The sequence below is a fragment of the Lipotes vexillifer genome, unplaced genomic scaffold (assembly GCF_000442215.2).
Source record: "Lipotes vexillifer unplaced genomic scaffold, Lipotes_vexillifer_v1.1 scaffold371, whole genome shotgun sequence".
NCBI classification, from domain to species: Eukaryota; Metazoa; Chordata; class Mammalia; order Artiodactyla; family Lipotidae; genus Lipotes; species Lipotes vexillifer.
In genome coordinates this window covers 2,205,331-2,226,763 of record NW_006786304.1, presented here as the reverse complement: position 1 = coordinate 2,226,763, position 21,433 = coordinate 2,205,331, and the positions used below count along the sequence as shown (strand labels likewise).

The window sequence follows — 21,433 nt, the reverse complement described above, 5'->3', positions numbered from 1 at the left end:
CCCTTCCCACCCTCCCAGCCAGCCTCCATGTTCCTACATCAAATCCTTTGGGGCAAAACTTCACATCTGAAATTTTATTTTTTATTTTTGGCTGCATTGGGTCTTCGTTGCTGCGCGCGGGCTTTCTCTAGTTGCGGCAAGCGGGGGCTACTCTTCGTTGTGGTGCACGGGCTTCTCATCACGGTGGCTTCTCTTGCGGAGCATGGGCTTCCATAGTTGCGGCGCGCAGGCCCTAGAGCGCAGGCTCAGTAGCTGTGTCGCCCGGGCTTAGCTGCTCCGCGGCATGCGGGATCCTCCCAGCCCAGGGATCGAACCCACGTCCCCTGCATTGGCAGGCGGATTCTTAACCACTGCGCCCCCAGGGAAGTCCCCACATCTGAAATTTTAAAAGCTTCAGTTCACTACCGTGTGCATCCATGGGTAGGAAACACTGGCTGGCAAGAGTAGGGGACGACAATTTGTCAATATCCTCCAAAACCACAAGTGCACATGCCCTCTGACCCAGCAAATCAGCTTCTAGGAACCTATGGAACTGAGAGTCACACGCATGGGAAATGGCGTGGACACGGTTACTCTGGGCAGGATAGTTTGCAAATGAAAAGAGTTGGAAACACCCGAAAGGCCCATCCACTGAGGACAGGTTCAAAGTTTATGGCGTGTTCATGCAATGGAATGCTGTACAGCTGTGAATGAATGAACAAATAAACCAATGAATGAATAAGTGAATGAGGCAGCTTGCTATGTCCTTGTGTAGAAAGACATAAAAGTAGGTAAAAAGCAGGAGGAGGCAGAACAATGCTATTTTTTTTTTTCTATGTGGGAGGGAAGACTAAAGAAATATATTCATATCTGCTTGATTATACAAGCTTCCAGGTGATTCTTTTGGGTGCGGAAATTAATCACAGTTTCAATTTCATTACTTGTGATTGGTCTGTTCATATTTTCTCTTTCTTCCTGGTTCAGTCTTGGAAGGTTATACCTTCCTAAGCATTTGTCCATTTCTTCCAGGTTGTCCATTTTGGGGGCATAGAGCTGCTTGTAGTAGTCTCTTAGGATGCTTTGTGTTTCTGCTGTGTCTGTTGTAACTTTTCCTTTTTCATTTCTAATTTTAATGATTTGAGTCCTCTCCCTCTTTTTCTTGATGAGTCTGGCTAATGGTTTATCAATTTTGTTTATCTTCTCAAAGAACCAGCCTTTAGTTTTATTGATCTTTGCTATTGTTTTCTTTGTCTCTATTTCATTTATTTCTGCTCTGATCTTTATGATTTCTTTCCTTCTGCTAACTTTGGGATTTGGTTGTTCTTCTTTCTCTAGTTCTTTTAGGTGTGAGGTTAGATTGTTTATTTGAGATGTTTGTTGTTTCCTGAGGTAGGATTGCATTGCTAGAAACTTCCCTCTTAGAACCGCTTTTGCTGCATCCCATAGGTTTTGGATCGTCGTGTTTTCATTGTCATTTGTTTCTAGGTATTGTTTGATTTCCTCTTTGATTTCTTCAGTGATCTCTTGCTTATTTAGTAACGTATTGTTTAGCCTCCATGTGTTTGTGTTTTCCTACGGTTTTTTTCCCTGTAATTGATTTCTAATCTCATAGCGTTGTGGTCAGAAAGGGTGCTTGATATGATTTCAATTGTCTTAAATTTACTGAGGCTTGATTTGTGACGCAAGATGTGGTCAATCCTGGAGAATGCTCCATGTGCACTTGAGAAGAAAGTGTAATTTGCTGTTTTTGGATAGAATGTCCTATAAATATAAATTAAATCTATCTGGCCTATTGTGTCATTTAAAGCTTGTGTTTCCTTATTAATTTTCTGTTTGGATGATCTGTCCATCGGTGTAAGTGAGGCGTTAAAGTCCCACACTATTGTGTTACTGTTGATTTCCTCTTTTATAGCTGTTAGCAGTTGCCTTGTGTATTGAGGTGCTCCTGTGTTGGGTGCATATATATTTATAATTGTTCTATCTTCTTCTTGGATTGATCCCTTGATCATTATGTAGTGTCCTTCCTTGTCTCTTGTAACTGTCTTTATTTTAAAGTCTATTTTATCTGATATGAGTATTGCTAGTCCAGCTTTCTTTTGATTTCCATTTGCACGGAATATCTTTTTCCAACCCCTCACTTTCAGTCTGTATGTGTCCCTAGGTCTGAAGTGGGACTCTTGTAGACAGCATATATACGAGTCTTGTTTTTGTATCCATTCAGCGAGCTTGTGTCTTTTGGTTGGAGCATTTAATCCACTCACGTTTAAGGTAATTATCAATATGTACGTTCCTATTACCATTTTTCTTAATTGTTTTGGGTTTGTTTTTATAGGTCCTTTTCTTCTCTTGTGTTTCCCACTTAGAGAAGCTCCTTTAGCATTTGTTGTAAAGCTGGTTTGGTGGTGCTGAATTCTCTTATCTTTTGCTTGTCTGTAAAGCTTTTGATTGCTCCATCGAATCTGAATGAGATCCTTGCCAGGTAGAGTAATCTTGGTTGTAGGTTCTTCCCTTTCATCACTTTAAATATGTCATGCCGCTCCCTTCTGGCTTGTAGAGTTTCTGCTGAGAAATCAGCTGTTAACCTTATGGGAATTCCCTTGTACGTTACTTGTCGCTTTTCTCTTGCTGCTTTCAATAATTTTTCTTTGTCTTTAATTTTTACCAGTTTGATTACTGTGTGTTTCGGCGTGTTTCTCCTTGGGTTTATCCTTTATGGGACTCTCTGCACTTCCTGGACTTGGGTGGCTATTTCCTTTCCCATGTTAGGGAAGTTTTCGACTATAATCTCTTCAAATATTTTCTCGGGTCCTTTCTCTCTCTCTTCTCCTTCTGGGACCCCTATAATGCGAACGTTGGTTCGGTCAATGTTGTCCCAGAGGTCTCTTAGGCTGTCTTCATTTCTTTTCATTCTTTTTTCTTTATTCTGTTCCACAGCAGTGAATTCCACCATTCTGTCTTCCAGATCACATATCCGTTCTTCTGCCTCAGTTATTCTGCTATTGATTCCTTCTAGTGTAGTTTTCATTTCAGTTATTGTATTGTTCATCTCTGTTTGTTCTTTAATTCTTCCAGGTCTTTGCTGAATATTTCTTGCATCTTCTCGATCTTTGCCTCCATTCTTTTTCCGGGGTCCTGGATCATCTTCACTATCACTATTCTGAATTCTTTTTCTGGAAGGTTGCCTATATCCACTTCATTTCGTTGTTTTTCTGGGGTTTTATCTTGTTCCTTCATCTGGTACATAGCCCTCTGCCTTTTCATCTTGTCTATCTTTCTGTGAACGTGGGTTTTGTTCCACAGGCTGCAGGATTGTACTTCTTCTTGCTTCTGCTGTCTGCCCTCTCCATTCACTTATTTATTCTTTCAATAGATGTTTTGGCACTTGAGGACAGAAACATGTCTAGAACTGGTCCCAACCCTCAAGGAATTTAGAGTATTGACAGGAAGATACAAAGAAGAAAGTCCGAAACCAAATTTGCTTTTCCTTCCAAACCTGCTGCTCCAGCCATTGTCCCCGTTTCAGTCAAAAGCACTTCCTCCTTCCCTCAGGCCAGGACCGTGGGGTCCTCGGTGGGAAAGAGAGGTTTCTTTCATGCCCCACATCCAATCTGTCAGCAAATCCCTGGGTCTCTACCTTCAAATTACATTCAAATCCAACCGCTTCGTCTCACCTCCCCTTCCACCACCCAGCAATGATCCTCCATCACCTCCTACCTGGACCATTGCAGTCACTTCCCCACTGGCTTCAACCTGCCACCCACTACAGCCTGTTCCCCACAGGGCAGCCAGAGGGACCCTGTTAAAACACAAGTCTGGGGACTTCCCCGGTGGCGCAGTGGTTAAGAATCTGCCTGTCAATTTTTCTTTGACTGTTCCAGCCCAGTCCAGGAAGATAAAACACAAGTGTGATCACACCAGCTCAAAACCCCCCAAGGTCTTCCCACCTCCGTAAAATATCAACATCTTACCATGGCCCACTAAGTCTAATAACATCTGACCTCTTCCTACCTCTCTCAACTGTTCCTCATACTTCCCATTACTCTTCCTACTCCAGCCACACCGGCCCCTTTGTCAAGTCAGCAAGCAGGTTTGTGCCTCAGGGCCTTTGCACTTGCTTCTTCCTGTGCCTGAAATACTTTATCCCCAGGCAATCATGGAGCTGACTTCATTTAGGTTTCAACACCCCATCTCAGAGATGATTTTTCTATCAGTCAGCTTTCACTGGATTTTGCTGCAATAACAAACAACCCCTAAATCTTGATGATTTGCTCATCAATTTCTCACTCATGTTACACATTGACGGCAGGTCAGCTGTGTCTCTTCTTCACACATCCTCTTTGTCCTGGAACCATGGCTGAAGGAGCAGCCCCATCTGGGACAGGTAGTTATTGGAACCAAAGAAGAACAATGGATGAGCCAGGCCATAACTTTAAAACATCTGCTCAGAACTGGCTTGTGTTGTCCCCTCCAAATGCAAGTCAATTGGTGACACCTAGTTCACAGGCTTGTACCTGCTGAAAGAAACACTAAAGCTGTGAGGGTTTTTTGGTTTGTTTGTTTGTTTCTGCCTTGGGAAGGAGGGACATGCAGGGGAAGCTGGAGGGAGTAGAGTCAAAAGTGTTGGGCAGCCACAAAGGAGGAATATTGAAGAAATTCTTCCTTGTCTCCTTACTGTGTCTTATTTTTCTTCATAGCTTTTACCATTCCCTGGTATATAGAGTACCTGTCTACTTTTTTTATTATCTTTCTCTTCCCAACTCCCATCCAGCATGGTACCTCCAGCAAGACAGGAACTTTGTCTCTTGCTCACAACTGTATCTTCAGCACTTAGGACAGGGCCGAGCACATAGTAGGTGCTCAATAAACATGTATTCATTGAATGAATACAAAGAGCAAAGGGCCATGGTGGCGGAGCCCAGGGAGCTGTGGGAACCAGAGGAGGGTGGTTTCAATGAGACCCCAGACCACCCCTCAGGGCTCAGAGGTGGAAAGGAGCCAGCAGAGGGGCTGTCAGGGGAACCAGACAACTCCTTAACTCAACCCACCCATTCCAGCTGGCACCCATCTCCCTCCATCACACCCTCACCCAGCCTCACCCAGACCTGCGACAAGACTTTTTATTTAATTCAGCAATTTTGACAGCCTGGACCTTTTGGCCTTCCCAAGTATTTATTGACTCAAAGCGTTTTTCCCCAGGAATACGAGTCACCAAAGGCCCGCCCCCTCCTACTGACACTCACCACATCTTAACCCTATCCCTGAGAACCTCCCTTTTCTTGACCCCCTCTTAGAGTTCATCCCTAACCTTCACCGCATCCCTGACCCTCAGCCCCGCCCCCAATTTTGAGCTTCAGTAACGGAGGCTGTATCATCTGCATTGCGTGGAATTGTTCAGGACCAAGGCTCTAATGATTTGATGTCAGACAGAGGCCCCACTCCTGTCACCGAGAAGTCAGATGTCCAGTGGGGAAGAGGCAGAATTTGGGGTGAGGTGGGCCCCAAATCTGAAGTCCAAACATTGGCAGGGGGGAAAGAGGGAAGCCTCTGACCATCCAGAGTCAGAGAGGAGGCTGCTGCAACCACAGTAAGCGTAGCTGGGAGCCCTGGGAGGAGGGGGAACCCCAGAGGTGACATCATGGTCCAGGGGAGAAACATAGCAGCGGCCACAATTTCCCGATTTGGAAATAACTCAGAGGCCCAGAACAAGAGTGCCAGAAAATTCAGAGATTTCCCAGAGACCAGCTCCCACATTTCCATTCAGAAATTCACCTACATACATGCAGAGTGAGAGACACCATGCACCAGAGCCACCCACCCACAGCTGTGTGCCAGGAGTGGGCTCTGGGGCCAAGTCAGAGAGGGAAGCAGGGAAGAGAACCCTCCAAACTGGCCAAAGCCCAAAGGGGGAATTTTCTAGAAAGATATGGGGATGTCACAGAACAAGGGTCAGAGCTGCTAGTGGGCCAGGTGGGGATCATGACTGGGATGAACAGGGCTGGGGACCAGCAAGTCTCCCAAGCTCCGTATCAGCATAGGGCTCTCTGGGTCTCTCTGTCCCCTCTCGATTCTCTCCCATCTCACTATCTGTCTTGTGTCTCTATCTTTGTGCCTTTTCTCTTTCTCTCTCCCTATCTCCCAGTGGCCATCTCTGAGTGTGTTTATCTCCATTCCCCTCTCATTCCTCAGTCTCTGTCTTGGTCTCTCTCATCTCTCTCTCTTCTACACGTTGCTCCCTAACCATCATCACCTCTAGACATGATGCTGTTCTGTGTATTGATCTGTTAATGGTCTGTTTCCCTCCGACAGAAGGTGGGCTTCAGGAAGGCAGGGATTTTTGTCTGTTTTATTTTCTGCTGCATCCCCTGTGCCTGGAATGCTGCCTGGTTCAATAAAATATCTATGGAATGAAAAATGAATGAGCCATCATTCTCACCAGCACTGTTATTTGGTGATAACTGTAAAGCAACAGTTGTTGTCATTGTGATAGCTGTTTATTGAGTACAAACGATATACCAGGAACTGGGCTAAGCAGTTGCTTAAGTCTTACAAACCCTCCCGTGAGGTGAGTGCTGTTATCCTGTCCATCTTTCAGATGAGAAAACTGAGGCCTCTGGAGGAGAAGCAACTTGCCCAACATGAACCCAGGGGGTTTAAGCTTTTGAGCTTCGGAACTCAGGATCTGTCCCGATTATACACTCGACTCTCTGCTCTGTCCCCCGCCAACCTTGAACTTTAGAAAGTCGCTGAACCTCTCTGCGTGCCTCAGTTTCCTCGCCTGTCACATGGGGATCCTTGTATCGAAGCTTCCCCGAATGAGAGCCCACCTCCTAGTGATGTTGTCGTAGTGACGAGTGACAGCGCAGGCGCGGAGGGAGGGGCAGTACCGGAGCCTCGGCGGGAGCCCCGGGAGCGGGCGGGGACCCGGGAGCCCAGTTCCACTTCTTGCCCGCTGCGAGTCTGAGGAGGGAAGGAGCAGAACTTCCCCCTTGCCTCCCCTAGGCTTCGGCGGCTGAGTGACGCCAGGATTCCTGGCCAGGGCCTGCGGCGGCCGCGGCGCCTGGCAGAGAGAATGGATGGGGGAGTCACTTGTAAAAAGAGAGGCACTTGAGAAATGATTATTTTTCCACCCTCGGCCCACGCGTAGCACTTGCACAAAGCTCAGAGATGGAAGGGAGCTCACGCATCATCTGAAGTGGATACGAGTGAGCCCAGAACCAGGAGCATGGCCCGAGCCACTCCCTTAGCTTGGCCGCCGCTGCTGCTGTCCCTGCTGCCGCTGTTCTGGGCGCCCTCGGGAGCCGGTGAGTGACCCCACGCGGTCGAGCGGCCCCTGCTCCCCCTCTCCCTCCCCACCCGCCTGGGCCGGGCCCCCTGGGCTCCCCAAGGCAGAGCGCACCGCCCTTCGCTTTGTGCTCCCCTCCGCCCCGGGGATGAAGAAACGCCGGGCCCGGGGCGGACTCGCCTGACAGCTTCCTGGAAATACACCGGACCTCGGGAGATTTCTGAAGGGCGGGGCGGGCCAGCCTCCGGGGAAAAAAATAAGGTGGAAGGCGACTCACGCCCGGGCACCACACCTCTCGACCCCGCTCGCTACAAGCGGACCCTTCTCCCCAGCCCCCAATAACCCGCAGACAACGCCAGAGGATGCCTGATGTGGGGTGGGGGGGGGCGGTTTGCGGGGAGGGAGCAGCGGGCACATAACCCCGTTGCCGTTGGACCCCACATGTCTGACTCTAAGGACACGGCCGTTCATTCATGCATGCATTCATCTCACACACGTTTACTATAGAGTTCCTACTATGGGCAGCCTTCCAAGTTACTGGGGATACAGCACTGATGTCAGACGGCGGTGGGCTCAAAATAGCTTTTGGCGTGTAATACATGTGTGAGCACAGGAAAGTGACCTAAGCTCTCTGTTTCCATAAAGTGTGTGTTGGGGATGGGGCAGGGGGTGGAATTCTACCTACCTAGTAAGACCGTGTCTTGGGAAGATGCTGAGCTAGGTCAGATGCACTGAAGAACAACACTAATGATAACGATATTTCACGTGAACAATAACAACACTGAATGCAGGCTCGGGGAAACCAGAGTCCGGCCATGTCCCCAAACGTCTCAAGCCAGGCTCTGCCCCTCACTTGCTGGTTAGCTTAGGCAAGTGGCTTGAACCTGCAAGGCTCACATGCCCCCTCTGACCACACGGTGCTCCCAGTGTGGATCGCATGGGCCCTCGGAGAGGGTTGGAGGAGGCCTCACCTAAGGCACACAGTGGAGCTTGGGCCTGGCTATTACTCAGAGTACAAAGCCAGAGAAAGGCCACTTCATCCAGTTTCATCCTCTTAGCAGTCTTGCCATCGAGAGAAGCAGGAGACTCACTTGCCCAGAGCGGTCTTGCCTCATGGAGCGAGAAAAACCAAAGAAAAGAGGTGAGCCACATCAGGAGCCACATCAAGAGGAGCCACATCAGGATGTCATTGCTAGAGCCAGGAGTTTGGACCCAGGGCATGGAGGATGCAGACAGAAGGCAGAGTGGAAGGCTTTCTGGAAGGGTGACATGTCACTCTCAGAGACAATTTGCTGAAAGCCTGGGTGTTTTCTTTTCACCCATGAAGCCTAAGTCGGCAGCTCATAAACAAGGGGCTTCCCAGGAGACTCATCAGAGGAGACTCACTTGCCCAGAGCTGCACAGCATGTCCATGGTGGAGCTGGCATTCGAAGCCAGACTAGCATGCTCACCACTCCACAATCCCCTCGTGTCCAGACCGTGCCCTCCCTCAACACAGCACGCTCCAAGCACCCCAGTCCACTACCTCCCAGCCTCCTCTTCCTCGTAACAATAATTATAATATTCCCCTGTATAGGGTGCTCGGCATAGCTAATCCCTTTACATAAATTTCCTCTTCCTCATTTAGTCCTCCCAACACCCTCTTAAGTTATAACCACCCCCATTTTACAGATGAGGAGACTGAGGCTCAGAGGAGTGAAACCAGTAGCACAGAGGCCACAGCTAGTGAGTAGCAGGACTGAGAGTCAAAGCACTTAACTCCTTCTCACCTTGTCCCTTATCCTTATTATTATTAGTAAGGATGCACAGCATTGTGTTTCTTGATATCGATAAAAGCCAACACATATTGAGGACCTACTATGTGCAGGGGGCCCTGGGCAGAAAGATTTTCATCTGGAGCCTGGTGGATGAGAGATCAGGAGTCTTAACTGTAGATGGCCCAGGTTCAAATCCACCTCTGCCACTTGTGCTCTGTGTGATCTGGAGCACAAGACTCTGTGCCTCGCTTTCCCTCTCTATAAAGTGGGGCTGATGGTAGTGCTTACCTCAAGGAGCTGTTTAAGGCCTGAATGCTGGGAGATGTGTAAAGTGCTCAGAACAGCCCCGATCTTTGTAAGCAACCCGTGAATGTTAACTGTTCTCAGTCCCATTTTACAAACTAGGAAGAAGAATCAGAGAGGTTAAGGAAACTGCCGGAAGGCTCACAGCAGAGATCTGAGGGGATCCGAAATGCTGGGGCTATGATCACCTCCCTTCTCGTGCTAGGATCCCCTACAAACATTTTCCCAACCTGAGTCCGCACAGAGTAATAGCAGTAATACTTTATTTCATGTATTCTAAGACCTAGAGTTTCTTCCCCTTTCCACACCTCTAAATCCAGGATGCTCTAACCACTGAGGACGGGTCGTGCTGTAAATGACATCTTAAAATTGATGACTCGGGGTGATGAAAAAGTTTGTGGTGGTTGCACAACATCGTGAATGTACTTCCTGCCACTGAACTGTACGTTTTAAAATGGTTTAAGTGGCAATTTTAATTTTTAACCACAATATTGACCACAATTTTAAAAACTGATAATGCTGAGATAGAGGAAATACGGTAATAACAGCCCGACTGAACGGGAGCGACCCGGTTGCAGACCCAGTCCAGCTGCCCTCACCCTCACCCCTGGATCCGGACTGACCCTCCCCACCTCCGTCCTCCTCCCCACACACACTCCCAACTAAGGGGCTCCAAGGCGCAGGTGAGCGACCTCCCAGGCGCCTCTCCCCATCCAGATCAGGGACACCCGGGTATGACTCGCCCCGCGTTTCCCCGCAGGGACCAAGACAATCGGAGTGCTGGCCCCAGCCCAGGTGCGCGGCTTCCTGGGCGACACCACAGAGCTGCCGTGCAAACTGCAGCCGCTGGGGCACAACGTGACGGTGACGCAGGTGACCTGGACTCGGCAGAAGCTGGCGGAGGCCGCCCGCAGCGTGGCGGTCTTCCACCCCACCCAGGGCCCCAGCTTCCCGGAGCCCGGCCGGTTGGAGTTCGTGGCCGCCAGGCCAGGCGAGGAGCTGCGAGACGCATCGCTGGCCGTGCGGGGGTTGCGCGCCGAAGATGAAGGCAATTACACCTGCCAGTTCGCCACGTTCCCCAACGGCGACCGAAGCGCCCGAACCTGGCTCCGGGTGCTCGGTGAGCCAGGAGGAGGGGGAGGAGGGGGGCCGAAAGGGAGGGGTGTGGGGCGGGGTAGGGAGGAACGCAAAGAGAGGGAAGGGCCCGGGAGGGAGGGAGAGTCCCTCCCGAGCAGAGATTCCGCGGGGACAAAAGAAGGAGGTCGGGCAATGGTGGGGCGGGGATGCAGAGGGGGAGATTAGAGTGGGGAAGGGCTGGAGGACCAAAAGAGAGTACTAGAGATGCTGGGAAGTAAGATCTTTGAGATTGAGGGCCGAGGGGATGGAGGGGCTGGAGGTGCTGGAGGTGCTGGGGAGCGGGGAGGCGGGGAGTGGCTGGTGCGAGAAAGGGGTGGGGACAGGAAGGACCCTGGAAAGCGGAAAAGCTTGGGAACCTCCTTTCCTCATCTGTAAAATAGGCTTAGTAACAACAGCGCCTTCAGAAAGCTGTCCTGAGGGTCCCGGGAGTTTATCCAGGTGAACTGATTAGAGCAGAGGCCTCTGTGAGCGGGTGATAGGGGGTCAGTTATTGTTACTCCCTTCGGTGAGGAAGGGAGAGTTGAAATAGACAGACTGGGAGAAGGGGATTCTGATACCCAGTGGGGCGGGGCGGCGGGGGTGGGGACACCCTTGGCATTGTCATGGAACCATGTGTTCTTTTTTTTTGCGGTACGCGGGCCTCTCACTGTTGTGGCCTCTCCCGCTGCGGAGCACAGGCTCCGGACGCGCAGGCTCAGTGGCCATGGCGCACGGGCCCAGCCGCTCGGCAGCATGTGGGATCCTCCCGGGGTCATGAACCCGTGTCCCCCGCATCGGCAGGCGGGCTCTCAACCACTGCGCCACCAGGGAAGCCCCCCATTTTTATGAGCACCAGCGAAAACATGACAGGCCCTCCTCTTGGCAGCTGAGTACAAAGTCTCTGTGCCTCGTTTCCTCATCTGTGAAATGGAGATCCGCTATGAGGATGAGTAAGAGCTGACGTTTCTTTTCTGCTTATGTGCCAGGAACTGTCCCAGGCCTTGCATGAATGACTCAGGAAAGATTAAGTGCTTGGAACAGTGCCTGGCACACAGTACCCAACCAAAGGCAACTGTCGTCGTTTCAGAAAACTTGGGACTTCAGGTCCTATGATTTAGGATGAGGGTAAAACAGAACCAATGAGTCAAAGAGAAATCTTCAGTAATAAGAACACAGGTACTGAGGCGAAAGGAACCAAGTGAAACCCCAGGTCTTGGAATCACCAGAATGATTAAGGAATGGTCAAGGTAGGGGCTTCCCTGGTGGCGCAGTGGTTGAGAGTCCGCCTGCCGATGCAGGGGACACGGGTTCATGCCCTGGTCCGGGAAGATCCCACATGCCGCGGAGCGGCTGGGCCCATGACCCATGGCCGCTGAGCCTGTGTGTCCGGAGCCTGTGCTCCGCAACGGGAGAGGCCACAGCATTGAGAAGCCCGTGTACCGCAAAAAAAAAAAAAAAAAAAGAAATGGTCAAGGTAGTTTTGGAGTCAGACAGACCTTGTGGGGAGGTCCAGCTCTGTCGCTGATACCCGTGTAACCTTGAGCCAGTCACTTTCCCTCTGAACCTCCAGGGCACGGCTCATCCCTCCGTCTCTTCCATGAAGCCCTCTGTAACCCCGCCCCCCAGATTCAGGCACCCCTTCTGGGCTCCCCCATCCCAGCCTTGCCCACTCTGAGTCCTCACTGCCTCCGGAAGTCTGTCTTCCCCTTGGAAAGTCCACCATGAAGGCAGGGGTGGGGTTGTCTCGGTCGTTGCTGGGTCCTCAACACTGCCCATCACAGAGCCAGGCAATGTGTCCAATTACCAATAATAATAACATATATTGAGCACTTATTACACGCCAAGTACCATTTTAAGAGCTTTACCTGCAAATTCTCATCACCAGTGATCCTCGCATTACACCCAGTTGACAGACAAGGAAACTGAGGCATGGACTTGCCCAAGGCCACCCTACTGCTCAGGGGCAGAGCTGGGATTTGAACCTGGCCGCATCCTGGCCCCTCGATGATCCGCCCTCCTCTGCTGCTGAGATGTTTGTTGAATGACTGCAGGTGACGAGTGACCCGTCCCTTTTGCTTCTTTCCTGCAGCCCAGCCCCAGAACAAGGCTGAGACCCGGGAGATCCCGCGCAGCCAGCTCAGCCTGGAGCCTGTGCCCGTGGCCCACTGCATCTCCACGGGGGGTCGCCCGCCCGGCCGCATCTCCTGGTCCCCGCCCCTGGACAAGATGGCCAATACAAGCCAGGTGCCAGGGCCCCTGCCCGGCACTGTCACCGTCATCAGTCTCTTAACCTTAATGCCCTCCAGCCACGTGGATGGCAAGAATGTCACTTGCAGAGTGGAGCACGAGAGCTTCGAGGAGCGGGTGGTACTGCCCATGACCCTCAGCGTGCCCTGTGAGTGGACCCAAGTGTGAGCAATGACAGGAGGGGCTGCCAGACTGTCTCTACCCTCCCCCACCGTTGTCTACACTGACCGCCCCCCACCCAGGCCACTTCCAACATCACCCGCATCATCCTCACTGGCTTCCCTGATTACCGCCTCTCCCCGTCCGCACATCGTCTACACTGGCTCCCCTGGGCCATAAACGGCATTGTCCTTCATTGTCTATACCAGCTTCTTATTTTTTTTCTTTTGGCTGCACCACGTGGCATGCGGGATCTTAGTTCCCCAACCAGGGATTGAACCCGTGCCCCCTACAATGGGAGCACAGAGTCTTAACCACTGGACCGCCAGGAAAGGCCTATACCAGCTTCTTAGGCCACAGTCCACACTGCTCCCCGATTGTCTACCCTGGCCACTGCCTACACTGACGCCCCATATGGGCTCCTTTGAGGCCAATCTACACACAGTGCCTACACCTGCTCCCCTGGCAACTGTCCACACTGACCTGTGCACACTGCTACACCACCTCCCCACCATCTACACCAACTCCCTTGTCCGTTTCTACCCTGCCTTAGCAACCATCTACCCTGGCTCCTCTGGGCCCCAGACAGCGCTGCCCTCAATGTCTACACCAGTCATGTAGGCCATCAGCTGTGGGGAGTTGGCACTGTTCCCTGTGTTATCTAGAGAGGTGCCCGTGACCACTGCTGCACTGAAACCCTGCATTTTCTACACGGGTTCTCCCAGGCACTCTCTCACACCGACCCAAAACACTGTCTACAATGGATCCCCTGGAGAGAGGTCTACACTGGCTCCAGTGTAGTCTATACCTCTCTCTAGCCCACTGTTGTCTACACTGGCTCGTCTACGGGCTGTGTCCTCCCATCACTGTCTATACCGAATACTCCCTCCCCAGTAGGTGCTGTACTGATTGCCTCCGCACCCCCCCCACCTCACACACACACAAACACCCTGTCTCATTGGCCTTCCCTCTGGGGATTTTGAAAATCTCCCGTCGATCACATTTGAGTTGGATAAGCAGCAGGCTGAAACAGGGTCATCCAGGATTCTTTCCTACGGGACTCATCAGAGCCTTGAATATGCTCCTGTGTATTATGAGCACCCAGGAGGCCTCTTCTCACAGGACAGCCCAGGCACACCAGGATCTGGCTTTACCCAGGAAAACCAGTAGAGAGAAGCAGGTCCTGAGAAGCCCTCTCTGTGCCCCACCTCCCTGGCAACCTGCTGAGGACTCCCAGACTTCTATTCTCGGAGCCGGGGGGTAGAACCCATCGCCCCAGACCCCTCGGAGGCCTCTCCACCTTGAGCTGTTCCCCAAAACCCACCAAGGCCCTTTTCCTGTTGTGACATGAATCCCAATTATCTTTAGGCCCCTCTGAAGGCTCTCTGTCTCTGAGCCTGTGTATCTGTTTCCCCCAGACCCCCCCGAGGTCTCCATATCCGGCTATGATGGCAACTGGTACATCGGCCGTAGTGAGGCCTCCCTGCACTGTGACGTCCGCAGCAAACCAGAGCCCACAGGTTATAACTGGAACACGTGAGTTCCTGGGTCAGAGGGAGGAGGGGCTGGGAACCCAGCTACCTGGGTCCTGAGAGATGAGGGGGTTGGGGACCTCGGCTCCTGCCTGGGTCTGAGGGAGGAAGGGTGTAGGCAGGAAAGTAAAAAGAGCAAGCAGTCAACTGTAGGCCCCCAGGAAAATGTCTGTCTTGCATGCGCAGAGTTTATGAGGTGCTTTAGTCCAGGTGTGCTGACACACCTGCTCTTTACGGTGTGCCTGCTGTACTTAGCTTGAACCCACATGATCCCCACACTCCAGGCACAGTCTGCACTATGGCCAGGCCTGGATTAAAGATTAGCTCGGCCGCAGGAGCTGCCATCATCTGCCTGGGCACACAGCCATGGGGCACAGAGGTGAGCCTCCCATGGGCGTCTCGCTCCCAACCTGATCCCCCTGTCCGCCCCTGTTCTCTTGACTGAGGGGCAGAGCAATGAGAAAATATCCTCAAATTCATACCGAGGCTGGGGTTACAAGTGGGGGAAGATAAAGGCAAAGGGGTAAATTGTTTTATGTAATTTTTTTAAACTTATTTATTTGCTTGCTCCGGGTCTTAGTTGCAGCACGCGGGCTCCTTAGTTGCGGCATGCGAACTCTCAGTTGCGGCATGTGGGATCTAGTTCCCCAACCAGGGATCAAAACCGGGCCCCCTGCACTGGGACTGCAGAGTCTTATCCAATGCACCACCAAGGAAGTCCCATGTTTTATGTAATTTTTATTGGGCCTTTTTTCCTATTTCAAAAATAACTTAGCATTGTAGAAACTTTGTAGAAAGTACAGAACATTGTAGAAACCATAACAATATGGTTATGAGTAAAAAGAAGAAAATAGCACCTGTAGTCATGTACCCAGTCACCTCCAGAACACCTCCACTGTTACCCTTTGTTATATATCCTTCCCGTCTTTTTTCCCAATATTTCTAAACAAAAACTGTGCTCTATGTACAATTTAAATTTTTTTCCTCTATCTCATGAACACCTCTCCATGTCAAGGCACATAGATCTATTTTCCAACACTTTATGAGGAAAATTTTCACACATACAGAAAAGTTGTAAGAATTTTCCAGTGAACACTCAAAAACCCCACCACGTGGATTCTCCCTCTGATATTTTCACACACTTCTTTGTCACATTCCTGCCCATCAGTCCATTTCTGTCTCCATCTAGCCAACAGTCCTTATCTTCTATGCATTTCAAAATACCCACAGCCCCCTTCTTCATGGTGCTGAGATTCCATCATAGATGAGCCCTTCAATGATTTAACCAATCCCAAATGGGGATACGGAGGTGCTCTCCTGTTTTCAACTATGCAAATGCCATGGTGGTGAGCATCCCCATCTGTCCATCTCTGTAGACAGCCACAGTCGTGTCTCAACGGTTGGCCAGAGGAACTGCCGGTCGAAGGTTTTCAACTGGTATTGATGGCTGGCCGTTAACCTTCCTGCCCCAAAGCGCCATGATTCAGGCTCACGAGCCACACAGCCGGGTTTCCATGCCAGCTCTGCCGCCCAAATCCATGCCTGCGTCTCCTCCATCCATTGAACCAGTATTTCTTGACTGCTTACTGTGTGCCAGATGCTGTTGACCCACAAACCTTGGTAAATAAAATAGACCAAATTCCCTCCCCTCTCAGAGCTCCCATTCTGATGGGGGAGAGAAACAATTAAACAAGATAACATGGGAATTCCCTGGTGGTCTAGTGGTTTGGATTCTGCACTTTCACTGCAGGGGCCCGGGGTTCAATCCCTGGTCGGGGAACTAAGATCCCACAAGCCGCAGGGCGTGGCCAAAATATTTTTCTTTAATTTTAAAAAGTAAACAAGATAACGTTGTCAAGAACAGAGTGTGTCAGGTGGTGATAAATGCCATGGAAAAGATAAAGCAGAGGAGGAGGGTAAGAAGCGGGTCACTGCAGTTGAAAGAGGGTGGCCAAGGAAGGCATCACAAAGGTGATGTCTGAACAGAGGCCTGAAGGAAGTGAGGGTGGGCGGTATGGGTACCGATGGGAAGGGCATTCCAGGCACAGGGAACAGCATATGCGAAGACCCTGAGGTGGGAACATAACTGGAGTGTTCGAGGATCAACAAATAGGCCACCATGGATACAGAGGCGAGAGCAAAGGGGTCAGTGGCATCAGGGAGCCAGCTTGTGTGGGACCTGTGCCCGTGCTAAGGACTTTTCCTTTACTGGAGGGCTCTGGACAGAGGAGGGACTTGGGCTGACTTAGTTCTTTTTTTACATATATAATTTTTTTTAATTTTATTTATTTTTGGCTGCATTGGGTCTTCGTTGGTGCGCGCGGGCTTTCTCTAGTTGCGGTGAGCGGGGCTGCTCTTAGTTGCGGTGCTCGGGCTTCTTTGAACCCGTGTCCCTTGCACTGGCAGGCGGATTCTTAACCACTGTGCCACCAGGGAAGTCCCCGAGCTGACTTAGTTCTAACAAGGTCTCTCAGATGCTGAGTGGGGGACAGAGTGGGGTGGGAGTGGGGGTGGAAATAGGGAGCCCAGTGAGAAGGTTCCCCCAGGAGTAGGGGGAACAGGGTGGTGGCCGTGGTCCTTTGCTCTCGCCTCTATATCCACAGTGGCCTCCTTGTAGATCCTCAAACACTACAGTTATGCTCTCACCTCAGGGTCTTCACATATGCTGTTCCCTATGCCTGGAATGCTCTTCCCATCGGTACCCACACAGCTCACCCTCACCTCATTCGGGCCTCTGCTCAGGCCCTGAGGAGTCGTCAGGCTCAGGCTAGATTCTGAAGGTGGGGCAGACAGGATCTGCCGATCGGCTGGATGGGAGTGTTAGAGGCAGAGCTGGGGGAACTCCAGGCTTGCTCTCAACTTGTACTGTAGATGGCGTGAGGGTTTCTGTATTCCTGGCATACAGCGAGTGCCCCATCACCTGTTATTCTAGGCCTCCAACCGAGGCCACTTCCTCACCCTTCTGTCTCTCCTAGGACCATGGGACCCCTGCCACCCTCTGCTGTGGCCCAGGGCGCCTGGGTCCTGATCCATACCGTGGACGAGTCCATCAACACGACTTTCATCTGCCTTGTCACCAATGCCCTAGGGACTGGCCAGGCAGAAGTGACCGTCCTGGTCACAGGTAAGAAGCCCCCTGGGTGGGGAGAACAGAAAGATCAAAAGAGGAAATCACAGTAGGATTCCCTCTGAAGGAGGAGTTTAGAGATGGTCCCTGGTTAAACGAGTCCCTCAGCCACAAGAATGCTCTCTAGCTCCCATCCTTCCCCTAAGCCCCCTCACGGAAGGCTCAACAGGATCAGCTTTACTCTCTGTTAACTCAGCATCTGTACCATTGGAACCATTGTACAGCCACCTGGACACAGCCCCTCTGCAAACCCAGGCTGGGGTAGTTGCGTGATGCCTTTTCCCAATGGACTTAGGAAGGCCTTTCCAAGTGTATTAGACAGAACTCTATCATTTGCAGTTGATAGAAGCACAACTCAAAATAGTCCAAGCAAAAATGGGACGTTATTGGAAAGGCACCTTCAGGTATGGTTAGATCCAGGTGCTCCAACTATGTAACCCAGGAACTTTTCTTGACCTCTCTTGTCTCTGCTTTTCTCTATGCTGGCTTTATTCCCTGGCAGCCTTTCCCCTCAGGAAGGTAAGATGGTCCTCAGCAGCTATAGGCTCACAGCCCACCAGTTTAGAAATCCCAAGGGAAAGAATACACCACTTTCAATAATCTAGCCAAAATCCCAGGGCTGGCTCTCATTGGCTCAACTTAAGTCACAGACCACCCCCACCCCCATGAACCAATCACAGTAGCCAGGGAGAATGGAATGCTCTGATTGGCCAGGCCCAGGTCAAAGTCCCATCCTAGGAACCAGAGGCGGGGGTCAAGACCACCTAAACCATATAGACTGGGGGAAGCAGAGTGGTAGCTTCCTTAAAAAATGAAGGGTAATATTTTGGGGGCAGGTAAAAAGCCCGAAGTCTCTCATCTTAAATCTCTGCTTCCTTCTCTTCCTACAGGACTTCCCAGGGAGCCATCACATTCGGGCTCATCCTCTGTGATCATTATCATCCTGACTTTCACTATCATCCTCGTTGGTCTACTCCTGCTGGGGCTCCTGATTTACTTCTGGAAATCCAGAAACTCCCGTGAGTCCCCTCTTTTTTGCAACATCCTCCGCCTGTCTGCCATAAATGAACATCACCACAGCAAACATAACTGAGCACCTACTATGTGCCAGGCTCTGCACTAAGCCTTCCACGTGGCAGCCTCTCACTGAATCCTCACCCCAATACCATGAGGTTCTCTCATTTGACAGACGAGGACACTGAGACCAGGCAGTTTGAGTCATCGGATCAGTGATTCATTTTACACAGTGGGAGCAGCGCCTGTAGGTCCTCAAAGGCCACAGTAAGGATTTGGCTTTTAATCCAGGTGACGCAGGAGCTCCTGCCAGATGGATGGAGGGTGGAATAACATTTAACCCCCACCCCAGCTTTCTTCCCTCTGTCTTGCTCACGACTGGCTCCCTCCCTGCTCTCACGGAAAGGAGCGGGGTGGCAGGAACTGGTGCCTGATCCCGAGCTCCAAAAGGATCTGATTTTCTCTCACCTCAAGGGCTTTGCAAGCCTGTTCTGCTGCCTGGAGCAGCATCCCCACAGCTCCCTCTGGCAAAGCCCTGCGGCTAATTCTGTAATCAAAAGAGCTACATTTTGCTGAGCACTTTCTCCATGCCAGGCACTTTCTGCGCACAACCCCCTTGAATGCTCACGACCACCCTGCAAAGAGAGTCGCGCTATGAGCCCATTTATAGATGAGGAAATGTTTGCTCAGAGAGGTGATGTCACCTGCCAGCTGGCACACAGCTGGAAAGTCAAGAGTAGAAGGCAGTTCTGTTGGCTACAAAGCTTTGTTCCTTCAACCACTGGCCTCCTCACATCCCAGCGGGAGGCCCCCTCCTCCAGGAAGCCCTCCCTGATCTTTCCCGAAATGAGCCAAGCACCTGCTCTGGGCTCCCCCACCCCAGCCTTGCCCACTCAGGGACATCACTGTGTGGGGACTTGTCTGTCTCTCCAGTGGACTGGGAGCCCCAGGAGGGCAGAGCTAGAAGTGTCATGGTCATGGCTATGTCCTCAGCACCACCTACCACAGGGTCGGGCACAAAAGAGGCATTTGAGTAAGTGTTTGCTGAATGCATGATGTCTAGAGCCAGACTACCTGTATCTGAGCCCACACTCTACTGCTTCATTGCGTCACCATGGGCAAATGCCTTACTCTCTATGACTCAGTTTCCTCCTCTGTGAAATGGGCGTGACTGTACCTTATAATATAGGTACAGTACTTAGTGCAGCATTTGGCACCCTGTAAGCCACACACTGGGTGTATATATAAGCTATGATTATTACCACTATTACTAATACGCCTGTTGTTATTACCATAGGCACCATGAGAGGAGGGATTTTTGTCTATTTTGCTCACCACATCCATACCCCCAGCACCTAGAATGCACCTGGCACAAAGTAGACATTTTCTATTTGCTGAATAAATCCCTGTTTGATGGTTGAGGAAACTGAGGCACAGAGAGGTTAAGTCAATTACCCATGGTCACACAGCTGCTAAAGGACAGAGCTGGGATTTGAACCCTTCCATCTGGTTCCAGAGCCTGCGCTCAGTTAATATTTACATATACTTAATAACTGAATGAATAACTAGATGAAGCCTATACCCCAGTTGTGTTTTATACATGTAGAAACCATTTGGGGAAGTGATTCCCCCATATCAGCAGCAGAGCCAGGACTTAGAATTCAGGGGGCCTGGTCACCCACATGTGCCTTCCTCCCATACTTTCCAGCATTGTCATTCACTTCTGACCACCTCCTCTCCTGTCTCCTCAGGTTGGAACCAGCACAGCTCGTCTGCTAACGGGGTAGGTGTGGTGATGGAGCTGAGAAGGGTACGGGGGAATTCTGCATGAACCACAGATTAATCACTGTGAGCTTTCCCAAGGAGGGGCCAGGCCTCTCTGGGCACCTGCAGCACTTAACCAAAAGCCAGCACGGCCTCAGGAGTCAGGTCCTGGGTCTTTTCTTCAAAGGCCTTGAGCACCAGTTCCCAAACCCTCCCTGCTGGGCAGAATCCCCCGTGAGGTTTGCTGAAACGCAGGTTCCAGGAACTCCCTGGCGGTCCAGTGGTTAGGACTCCACGCTCTCATTGCCGAGGGCCCGGGTTCAATCCCTGGTCGGGGAACTAAGATCCCACAGGCCACACGGTGTGGCTGGCGTGCATGCATGCATGAATAAATAAATAAATACATACATACATACTGCAGGTTCCTGGGCTCCACCCCCTGAGAGTGGTCTGGTGGGTCTGTGCTGGCGCCTGGGGACCTGAATTTTCATAGGCACCCAGTCCCTCCCCTCCCTACTCATGATCTCCCCAGGATCCACCGACAGAGGGCACGAGGTAACAGCATCGGGACTGAACAGAGAGAGTCCTCACTGGAGCTGGTGAGGAAGTGGGCCTCGCAGCTGGACACCCACCCCACCTCAATGGATGACGTCGCCCTCCAAAGAGACTGGCCACCCTTCCCGTGCCAGACCTCAAGAATGTCCCCTCTGCCTCACAACACAGTTCAGGGGTCCTCAAGACCAATCCTCAGGCTGAGTCACTCAGTGTAAGGAGTCACAGAACTCAGGAAAGCTGTTTACACCTGGTTACGGTTTACTACACTGCAAGTGTGACAGAGGGAACTGTCTGTTGGAGAAAATACCTTAGGGAGATAGAGACCTTGGGCCAGAATGCAGGGCCTGAGCCACTCTGCAAGAGAAAGTGAGAAGGATTGGGGCTTCTCTCTAGGCAGATGGGAGAATGCGGAACACAGAAGGACGGGAAAGAGAGGCGACCCAGCAGCATGGGAGTGGTAAGGGGGTGACAAGGCCAGTGGGGCTCCACAGCGTCAGGGACACAAAGGGAGATTGGTTGCCTTGCTGCCACATAAACCCCTTGTCTGTCCCCAGCCCCCAAACACCTCATTAAAGTTTATTTATTACACCTCGAGTGG

The 21,433-nt window shown here is 51.2% G+C and overlaps 2 protein-coding genes across 2 annotated transcripts in view; both read left to right on the top strand.

Moving 5' to 3' along the window:
- LOC103070750 (immunoglobulin superfamily member 23) overlaps window positions 1–7,087 on the top strand; it is a 31,239-nt gene extending 24,152 nt beyond the window's left edge. The window contains 1 exon segment of the mRNA XM_082931129.1: window positions 6,979–7,087. Within this exon segment, the coding sequence (XP_082787255.1) occupies window positions 6,979–7,087 (109 nt within the window).
- Window positions 7,088–7,201: 114 nt separating this feature from the next.
- On the top strand, window positions 7,202–20,347 carry PVR (PVR cell adhesion molecule). The gene is made up of 7 exons (XM_007458685.1): window positions 7,202–7,280; window positions 10,082–10,441; window positions 12,527–12,832; window positions 14,262–14,379; window positions 17,351–17,499; window positions 18,393–18,521; window positions 20,268–20,347. The coding sequence occupies exons 1-7, from the start codon at window positions 7,202–7,204 to the stop codon at window positions 20,345–20,347; spliced, it is 1,221 nt and encodes a 406-aa protein (XP_007458747.1).
- The last annotated feature ends 1,086 nt before the right edge of the window (window positions 20,348–21,433 follow it).